This window comes from Apis laboriosa, unplaced genomic scaffold (assembly GCF_014066325.1).
Source record: "Apis laboriosa isolate Shangri-la unplaced genomic scaffold, ASM1406632v1 scaffold173_cov153, whole genome shotgun sequence".
Lineage (NCBI taxonomy): Eukaryota > Metazoa > Arthropoda > Insecta > Hymenoptera > Apidae > Apis > Apis laboriosa.
Window position 1 is genome coordinate 147,326 of NW_025222150.1, and position 12,196 is coordinate 159,521.

Here is a 12,196-nt window from a genome sequence, read left to right on the forward strand (position 1 = left end):
TTTTTTTTTTTTTTCTTTATCCCTGATTAAAAATAGTGCCTTCGAGCGACGAGGTTGTGTACAACCCGCGAAACTGCCGGCACAAAGAGACACGGGGGTGAAAGAAAGGGGAGGAACGCGATTCGCCGGCTGTAAACGCGAGAGGAAAAGGTGTATTACAAGCTGAAGCGTGCTTTTTCGAAAGCTTCCTCTCCTCTTTTTCCTACAGACAGCTTCTTCAAAGGAGAACCAGAGCGTTTCAAAAGTCCTTTTGAAAATCTTATAGCCACCCCCCCTCCCCCTCCCCTCTCCGCCCCCCTCCTGTTAAAACTTCTTTGGTTCTTATAGCGGATATCCGGGATGCCTCGGAGCGAAAATTCGACGCAACAAATGATATTAAAGCGCAACGCTTGCGTTCCAATAAATTTGATTAAAAGGCGGAAAGTGGAGGGAAGGAAACTGATATGAACGAATATGGGGAAATGAAGATTCGAAGAATTTCGCTCGGTGTCGTTTGTTTCCTCAAGCAAGATGATTGCACGATCGTTTGTTCTTTGCACGTTTAAATGATTTTCAATACGCTGTTAAAATGTTATGAAAGATTCGTAGATGTGCTTACGATATTTGTGAATCCTATTATTTCCTAATTTTTCAATATTTTATTTTTTTTATTTTATTTTTGAAACAAACGCGAGAAGAAAAATTTTATCAAGTGAGAAATATATATTTCAAAAGATATTGCTAATATATTATAGAATTCTAGTAATTAATTTGTACGTGTGTTATGAAATAAAAAAAGTTTTTAAGGGATAATTCTGTGAATAGAGATTTAGAGTGCAATTAAATGGGTTTAAAATACAATTTTTTTTAATGGAGCTATTCTATATTATGGAATGTCGTATGCTTGACTAATAATTAAGTCAGTTGGAAACAACATAAACGTGGCAATATATATGCAGACTGGGTTAATTGTTTCTATAGTTGAATTAAAAAAGCAAGTGAATTTAATAGTTACCGATATTATTCATTGTGCGACTTTAATTCTGAAAAACAATTAAAATAATTGCACTCTTTTTATTTTACTATTTAAATGAATTTTAGAAATATGTATACCTATTGTAAAGACAAATATTATTCTATTGAAAGCAAAAAAAATTCTTCTTTATTTCTCTCTCTTACTTCTCTTAATTGCAATTTTTTCCTTTATTGCATAATAAAATTTATCTATCATTTCGTAATTAGTTTTTAATGGGGATAACATAAAGAATAAATCATTCACAATATTGATATGCATGAAAGAAAAAAATTTCATTCCTATATCTCTTCTTATAAATTAATATGAAAATAATTAAAATAATTAAAAAATCGTAGAAATAAAAAAAAATCAAATTCATATATCTTCATCCTGAATTTCAATAATTTACATTACAACGAAAATTTAATGCAATAAATGTTAAGGTATTACGATAAATTAAATGGAAATTTAATATCGATATAGATATTCTTTAAAATGAAATATCGTAAATATTAATTCTAACTGATGAAAACAATATCCAACTATCCCATTACCCATACAACAAGCAACCTTTTGTGAGCCATAACAATAAATTTTAAAGATACGAAACTTATGATATTTTTCATAAAAATCACCCAGATTGATCTGAAAATTATTAATTTCGCCATTGAAAAGAAAACAATATCAGAACTGATATGAAATTCAAGTCTTTAATATAGTGAATATACCCAGATAATGACCATGAGAATTAATACAATGTATTATGAAGAACAATGCTAGCAAACTCATTTAATTGACTGATGTTCTCGAGAAATATATTAAATTCCCAAATATAATTACCGAAATGTTATTTATATCAAGCTTGGAAATTTTACGTAGATTTTATAAAATATCAGATTTCGTTGGAAATGTATTACTTTTATGTAATTTGTATGAGAATTAAAATTCTTACTTTTTGAGATAAAATTCTTCAAAAAATTGCGACGAAAATTACATAATTTTTAATTTTCATTTTAAATTATATTTAATTTTTTTTTACAATTTTTACATCTATCTTGGGATGGTTGAAAATTTTGCTCTCATTTAATTTCATTCTATTCTTTCTTTTCTTTCTCAAAATATAAAGTAAAAAAGATAAAAGACTTTCAAGATATTAATTTGAGTTATTTACAAATTAAGGAACGACGTTGCGTAATTATATTATAAATACTCGTTAAACGTTAAAAGAAAGAAAAATTTAGAAAAATACGTTATTACGCTGCTATGAAAAATCGTTGTTACAAAAGAGAAAAAGGGAGAAAGGGAAACGTGAAAGGGAACAAAGTACGCTAGCTTCCACGAGTAAACTATTACAGATAGATACAGTGTTTTACGAGTTATTATGTGATATTAGCAGTGGCCTGTGATAAAGTAAAAAGTTGAAAAGAACTTCAGTCTATTCTAACCTCGTAAAAGACCTCATAAAAGCTCCTGCCTCTATTGCCCGTATTTTCCCGAGTCAACAACCGGATAAAATTTCTTTCTTTTTCTAATCAGAACTAGATCGATTTATTCATTTGAACTTTAACACGTTACCACGATTAACATCAAAACTTCACAACGAAATTTTTTTCGTAAAGAAGAAGAAGAAGAAGAAGGAGAAAAAGAAGAAGAAAAAAACTACACAGCAATATATTTCAATCAAGAATTTCCTAGGAAAAAAAGCTTCTAATCAATTTTAATTAACTGTATCTATATCTATCTAACGTACAGAGTATTCAAGAAAAAGAAAATATTTTAGAATCTGTGAAAAGTAATAAAAAAATTCTATTTAGTTACTAAATATAAATATAAAATTTAAAAAATTTGTTTTCTTTCATTGAATTGCTATGACACGAAAAAATAAAAATATAAAAAATAGGAAAGAAGAAAGAATAAATTCAATAGATTTTTATTTATAGGAATAAATTTCGAAATACCCCGAACTTAAATAATTTCTATTCGAAAGATATTAAAAAGTATTGCAAGAATATCTATATCGATAACTAGAATATAATAGAAACATGAAAATATAAGATAATCGAAATAAAATGGAAATGGAAATAAAATAATAAAAAATAAAACTCATAAACAAAATAAGATCCCATAAAATAATAATTCTTCTATGATCATTACCATATCATCTCTTTTTTTTATTATCTTTAAAATATATTAGAAACATAAAACTAAACCTCCAGTATAAATCGTTCGATTTAAATTTTATTTTATAGATCATTTTTCCAAGAAATTTCTCGATATCTTTTAATTTTTGAAATGAAAAAATATCGAGTTATTTCTTATAATTTGATTTTGGTTAGAAAATACGATAAAATACTTCGCATCGTCATTACACTGACGAGTATCTGATTATAGTTCCCCTATCGTTCTCTCTTATTACTATCATTGCATAATCATGTTATACGTTCTGTTTGTTGCGCCAATATTTAACATCCAGCAATAAATTATCCGCAAATTCTACGTTTCTAATCTTATTTACCTTTTAATTTCCTTTCCCTTTCTGATTTTGTAGCTATACTATTAAAATATCCTTTCTTCTTGCATATCTCCTTTCCTCTGGTTTCAGTTATTAAATAAATAAACAAAGCAAAGCCAAAATCAAATCATCGTGATTCATTGTTTACCTTTATTGAAGCGTAAAACCTTTATTGAACTCGATAAAGGCGTTTAGATAATCAAATTTTATTTTGTGAATTATGAACGTCACAAATTAATTTATAGAGTATATTGATTAAAATATAATAACGGATTGTTATTAATCTTTCATGTAAATGAATGGTTTATTAAAAAAAAACTAATTAATGAAAATCTACCGATGGAAAATTCAAGAAACAAAATGGATAGATTTGTTATTTGATTTTGCTTTAGAAATTCAAAGTGCTTTAAAAGTTCAAAGAAGATATGATGTAATCTATAAAATAACTTGATATTATAAAATTATAGATATTTGATTTTGCAACTTGAGATGAAAATATATTATAATTATTCTAATCCTAGTGATTATTTAAGTTTCATCTCTACAATTCTTTCAAATTCCTTATCCATTATTAAATTTGAGAAATATGTGATAAATGAATCCACTTTTTGAAGATAATTAGTTTTTGAATTACTCCATATCTACAATAGCTATAGACCAACATCAAACAAAACTTTTGCCAAAATTAGATGAAAATAAAAACGAAAGTTTTATTGGAAGATAATATGTAAATATTTTTTATATTTGTTGTAAAAATAATATAATTGATCAAAATTGGACATTATTTAGATCAATATATCTACATATAAATAATTGTTTCAATCATATTATCGTTCATTATTATCATTTGTTATACATACACATTTGTAAGAATTTTAATAGATGTTAATTTAATAATCATTCATTATAACAAAGCTATAATATAATCGATAATATAATAAACATTAAATGAACAATATTTTAATGAATATTACTTATAATTGATGTTATCGTGTTTGTGAGTTCAATATTAAGATAATGTCCAAATATTTAAATTAAAAAATTATATAAATACATATCAAATCGATTAATCACATCTGAATTAATAATTAGAATTTTTAAATTGTTATTCATTAAATAATATTTTGTCCATATCTGATACAATTACATATTCTTTGTAAAAAAAAAATTTTTGTTTCTTTCTAAAGAAACAAACTAATTATTTGAATATTCGAATATCATAGTATTTTTGAATTTTTATGAGCATAATTGAAATTGAAATAAATAATTATCACTAAATGTAAAAAAATTAATATTTTAATTTATTAAAATATGCGATATTTCTTATAAAAGATTAATTTATTAATGATAGAAATACACATATTTTATATTCACAATTATTACATATGTAATAATCTTGTTACATATATGAATACATATTCACAAAAATATTTAATTAATGGTTCAATCAAACTAATTGAATCAAAAAAAAAAAAAAATTCAACAAATATAAATATTACATTTAATTAATCATTTAAATAAAATATATCTTTTAATTAAGAGCTAAAAAAATAAATAATAACATCATTTGCATTAAAAATATTCAATTCAAAAAAATTAAATCGAGTAATTTTACAATTCTAAATGTTCAATTCCCAATAATAATATTAAAATATTAAATGTTTATATATATAATAATATATAATTTATATATAATTAATATATATAGTTAATATATATAATTAATTATATATAATTATTTATAATTAATATATAATTTATGAATTAATATGAAATTTTAGATTTTTTTATTAATAATGAAAATATGAAAATACTTTCCAATATTAAAGGATAAGTTACTTTACGTTTACTTTATACAATATATAAATATATTGCTTAATCAAATATTAAATGTTATTTCTTATTCGATTTCTAATTTTTAAATAATTATTTTATATATTTAAATGTTATTCAAAAAAGCGCGAATAAGGAAATATACAGTAAAATAAAGCAAAATATAGAAGTTTATAAATGTTTTTTCACCAATTAATGTCTATATAACTATGATAATCGAATATTCAAATGATTGATAGTTGGCGATTTAAAATAATGAGCTACATATCGAAAAACAATATCGCCAGTTAAAAGGAATATAATACTTACCTTAATAGTGAATTGTCTGCATGCTGGTTTGTATGCATTCGTTCCACAAACAAGAAATTGATCAGGTCCTTGTCTGCCGAATACTCGTACATAATTTTGACACTCGTCCTCACTACGTCCTTTCAGATAACAAAGTTCGCGATGCGCCCCGCTGCTGGACCACTGCAACCTCTACAACAAACAAGATCAAACAAAAGTTACATTTATTTAATTTCCAAAACGTAGCATTTCATGTCAGATTACAAGAAATAAATTGAATGGTAACAGGAAATTCTTAAAAATATAGTCAAAATTCAAAAGAAAAATATAATTGCAAAAATAATATTTAAAATTAATGAATAACCGAAACAAACCTAACCTTTTATCTCATTTTATAATTTCTTGTAACCAAGTAATTCATCATATAGAATACTTTTGTCACAATTACTGTAAAATATATATAATTATTATCAATAATAATATATCGAATAAAAATACTTTTAAATCTAAATGAGAATTAAAAAACAAAATATGCTAATTATTAGAAAATAATAACAAAATTGAAATACAAGAATACCGACACACAACACTTGACAAGAAACAGTCGCCATATTGAAACTTTATTGCGCGCGAAAATATACTAGAATATGTAATACTTCGAAATAAATTGTGAACAATTGAATTCTAAAATGAATTTTAAATTCATCAAAACAAGAATACACAATTACTACGAATAAAAACATATCACAAATAAGGAAATACGAAATATTTACATAAGATTCGAAATATAAATTCACAATATGTTAATTATTAGAATTTTATATAAGAATTAAGCAACACAAAACAATGACACACAATGCTTGACGAGACAATCGCCATATTGAAAAATTATGCGCGAAACCGTGCTAAAAATCATCATACTACGCACAAACTTCAAACAATTAAAATCAAAAATAAAATTTGAAAAATTTTATACAAGAACTCACATTTATTATTAAAAAGAATATATCGCAAAACAGAAATTCCATATTTAATGGACCTAGTCATGAAAATATAAAATTTATTAAAATTAATAGCAAAATTCACATCAATAATACTACATTCAAGCAATACCTTACAAAATCGTCATAAAGAAATATTTATAAATATATTATACATACAACACTTCGAACAAAATTACGAATACGAATACTAAAATGAAATCTCTAATCGATTGTAACAATATATACTTATTATTAATAACAACGTATCCCAAGGCAAGATTCCTCTAACTGAATGAGAATTTAAAGTAGAAATATGTCAATTATTAGAAAATAATGTAAAGATCAAGACACACGTATTACGAACACACAATACCTGACAGAGGACGATCGCCATATTGAAAAAATTATTACCCGCGAAAATATGGTTTATTTTCTAACACTTTAAAAATTACTAATAATCGAATTCGGAATGAAACTCGTAATTCTTTTCAAATGAATATATATTTATTCCTAACAACAATGTACTGAGAAACAGGATTCACTTATGTAATAAGGAGTACATGATCAAAACATTTTATTAATTAGAAAATAATATAAAAATTGACACACACGTATTACGAACTATGCTTCACAGAAGACGATCGCCATATTGAAATATTTATATATATTATATTATACGTAATACATCGAATTATATTACGAACGCAGAATACGAATTTTAAAATGAAATTCTAATCGATTATCACAAGAATACACACTTATTATTAATAACAACGTATCTCAAAACAAGATTGCTCTAACTGAATGAGAATTTAAAGTGGAAATATATCAATTATTAGAAAATAATGTAAAAATCGAGCCACACGTATTACGAACATACAATGCCTGACAAATGACGATCGCCATATTAAAAATATTATTATCCGCGAAAACATGGTTTATTCTCTAACATTTTAAAAAGTACCAATAATCGAATTCATAATGAAACTCGTAATTTTTACCAAATGAATATATATTTATTCCTAACAATAATATACTGAGAAACATGATTCACTTATGTGATAGGGAATACATGATTTAAATATTTTATTAATTATAAAATAATATAACAATTGAGACACACCTATTACGAATTATGCTCGACAGAAGACGATCGCCATATTGAAAAATATATATATATATTATACGTAATACATCGAATTATATTATGAACGCGTTCGAATTATAATACGAATTATAAAATGAAATTCTAGTCGATTATCACAAGAAAACACACTTATTACTAATAACAACGTATCCCAAGACAAGATTCTTCTAACTGAATGAGAATTTAAAGTGGAAATATATCAATTATTAGAAAATAATGTAAAGATCGAGACACACATATTACGAACACGCAACGCCTGACAAAGAACGATCNTCACAAGAATACACACTTATTATTAATAAAAATGTATCTCAAAACAAGATTCCTCTAACTGAATGAGAATCTAAAGTGGAAATATATCAATTATTAGAAAATAATGTAAAGATCGAGCCACACGTATTACGAACACACACTGCCTGACAAAGAACGATCGCCAAATTGAAAAGATTATTACCCGCGAAAATATGGTTTATTCTCTAACACTTTAAAAAATACTAATAATCGAATTCGTAATGAAACTCGTAATTTTTACCAAATGAATATATACTTATTATTAACAACAATGTATTGACAAACAGGATTCACTTATGTGATAGGGAATACATGATCTAAATATTTTATTAAATAAAAAATAATATAACAATTGAGACACACCTATTACGAACTATGCTTGACAGAAGACGATCGCTATATTGAAATATTTATATATATATATATTATACGTAATACATCGAATTGTATTATGAACGCGTTCGAATTATAATACGAATTATAAAATGAAATTCTAATCGATCATCTCAAGAATACACACTTATTATTAATAACAACGTATCCCAAGTCAAGATTCTTCTAACTGAACGATAATTTAAAGTGAAAATATGTCAATTACCAAAAAATAACGTAAAGATAGAGACACACATATTACGAACACGCAACGCCTGACAGAGAACGATCGCCATATTGAAATATTTATACATACGTTATATGTAATATTTCGAACTATATTACGAACAGAAAATACGAATTCTAAAATGAAATTCTAGTTACAAAAATACACACTTATTATTAATAACAACGTATCCCAAGACAAAATTCCTCTAATTAAATGAGAATTTAAAGTGTAAATATATCAATTATTAAAAAATAATATAAAGATCGACACATATATTACGACACACATATCTGATAGAGGATGATCGCCATATTGAAATATTTATACATATGTTACACCTAATACTTCGAACTATATTACGAACGGAGAATACGAATTCTGAAGAGAAATTCCAGTCCATTATTACAAGAATACATACTTACTATTAATAACAACGTGTCCCAAGACAAGATTCCTCTAACTGAATGAGAATTTAAAGTAGAAATATGTCAATAATTAGAAAATAATATAAAGATCGAAACACGCGTATTACGAACACACACAATGCTTGACAAGGAACGATCGCCAAATTGAAATATTTATATATATATTATAGATAATACTTCGAACTATATTACGAATGGAGAATACAAATTCTAAAATGAAATGCTAGTCGATTGTCACAAGAAAACACACTTATTATTAATAACAACGTAACCTAAAACAAGATTCTACTATCTGAATAAAAGTTTAATGTGGAAATATGTTAATTATTAGAAAATAACGTGAAGATCAAGACACACGTATTACACATCCAATGCCTGACACAGGATGATCGCCATATTGAAATATTTATACATATATCACACGTAATACTTCGAATGTCATTACGTCCGATGAATATGAATTTTTGAATGAAATTCGAGTCGAATATCACAAGAATACATAATTATTATTGCTAATAACATATCCTAAAGCAAGATTCCTACATCAGAATGAAAATTTCAAATCGAAATATGTTAATTTTACAAAAAAGTATAAAAATTGAAATATACGTATTACAACACACCTAACGTGACAAAGGACGATCGCCATATTGAAAAATTTATATATATTTATATATAATACCTAACATTTTGAACTAGATTGTGAATATTAAATTCTCATTTTGATATAAGAATCCTTTCTTGAGGTTCGTTTTTATATTCGTTCGTTTTTAATATTAAATGCGGTAAATATAATGCGGTAATCTAATTTCATTTTAGAATTCATATCCTACGTTCGTAATCTAGTTCGAAGTATTGCGCCTTATGTGTGTGTTAGTCTTTCAATATGGCGATCGTCATATGTCGAGCATTGGTGTGTTCTTAAAACGTGTATTCAATACTTACATTAATTTCTAATTTTGACTTTAAATTGTTATTTAGACATAGGAATCTTCTGTTCAAATACGTTTTGATTAATATTAAGTGTGTATTGCGATAATCGAATTTCGTTGTAGAATTCATATCCTACGTTAGTAATGTAGTTCAAAGTATTGCGTATTGTAAAATTAGTTTTTCAATATGGCCATCATCTTTCGTGCGTTGTATATTCATAATAAGTGAATCTCAGTCCTTACATTATATCCTAATAATTAAGATATTTCGATTTTTAACTTCCATTCAGTAATAGGAATCTTGTCTTGAGATATGTTGTTATTAATAATAAGTGTGACAATCGACTAGAATTTCATTTTAAAACTCATATTCTCTGTTCGTAATATAATTCGAAGTATTACGTATAATATATGTATAAATATCAATGTGTGCGATCGTCCTCTGTCTCTGGCGTGTGTTTTCGTAATACGTGTGTTTTGCTCTTCATATTATTTTCTAATAATTGACGTATTTATACTTTAAATTCTCATTCAGTTAGAGAAATCTTCTCATGGGATACGTTATTGTTAATAATAAGTGTGTATTCTTGTGACAATCGAATTTTAGAACTCGTATTCTCTGTTCGTAATATAGTTCGAAGTATTACGTATAATATATGAATAAATATTTCAATATGGCGATCGTCCTTTGTCTGGTATTGCGTGTTGTAATACGTGTGTCTCGATCTCTACATTATTTTCCAATAATTGACATATTTTTACTTTAAATTCTCGTTCAACTAAAGGAATTTTGCCTTGTGATACGTTATTATTAATAATAAGTGTGACAATCGACTAGAATTTCATTTTAGAATTCGTATTCTCCATTCGTAATATAGTTCGAAGTATTACGTATAATATATGTATAAATACTTCAATGTGTGCGATCGTCCTGTGTCTCTGGTGTGTGTGTTCGTAATACGTGTTTGCTCTTCATATCATTTTCTAATAATTGACATATTTATACTTTAAATTCTCATTCAGTTAGAGAAATCTTGTCGTGGGATACGTTATTGTTAATAATAAGTATGTATTCTTGTTATAATCGACTAGAATTTCATTTTAAAATTCGTATTCTGCGTTCGTAATATAATTCGATGTATTACGTATAATATAATATATATAAATATTTCAATATGGCGATCGTCTTCTGTGAAGCATAGTTCGTAATACGTATGTCAATTTTTATATTATTTTCTAATTAATAAAATATTTTGATGTACTCCTTATCACATAAGTGAATCCTGTTTCTCAGTACATTATTGTTAATAATAAATATATATTCATTTGGTAAGAATTACGAGTTTTATTACGAATTCGATTAGTAGTATTTTTTAAAATGTTAGAGAATAAACCGTACTTTGGCGGGTAATAATCTTTTCAATATGGCGATCGTCCTCTGTCAGGCATTGTGTGTTCGTAATACGTGTGGCTCGATCTTTACAATATTTTCTAGTAATTGATATATTTCCACTTTAAATTCTCATTCAGTTAGAAGAATCTTGTCTTGGGATACGTTGTTATTAGTAATAAGTGTGTTTTCTTGTGATAATCGACTAGAATTTCATTTTAGAATTCATATTCTCCATTCGATATATTACGTATAATATGTATATAAATATTTCAATATGGCGATCGTCTTCTGTCAAGCATAGTTCGTAATACGTATATGGCATTTGTTATATTATTTTCTTATTAATAAAATATTTAGATCATGTATTCCCTATCACATAAGTGAATCCTGTTTCTCAGTACATTGTTGTTAATAATAAATATATATTCATTTGGTAAAATATATATTCATTTGGTAAGAATTACGAGTTTCATTCCGAATTCGATTATTGATAATTTTTAAAATTAAATTAAAATATATTTTTTTTTTACATAAAAGCTTATTTGAACTTAAGTTTCTGTTTCTTATAATAGTGTAAATATATTTATCTGTTAATTAATGATATGCTAATTTGTTTAGATAATCAAATTTTATTTTAATTATTATTATATAATTATTATATATATTATATTATATATTATATAATAATTATATAATTTTGTAATATTATAGTACAATAGTAGTAGATAATATTTGTTTTGGTTAATTTATGAATTATATATAATATTAGAATCGGATTATTAGAATAATATTTATGA

General features: G+C 25.4%; 1 protein-coding gene across 2 annotated transcripts in view; it reads right to left on the reverse strand.

Moving 5' to 3' along the window:
• LOC122711580 (semaphorin-1A-like) overlaps nt 1–12,196 on the reverse strand; it is a 363,003-nt gene that overhangs the window by 117,658 nt on the left and 233,149 nt on the right. For both annotated transcript variants that reach the window (XM_043930485.1, XM_043930486.1), the window contains exon 5: nt 5,649–5,819. In XM_043930485.1, the coding sequence (XP_043786420.1) occupies nt 5,649–5,819 (171 nt within the window). The remainder of the gene's footprint in view (nt 1–5,648; nt 5,820–12,196) is intronic.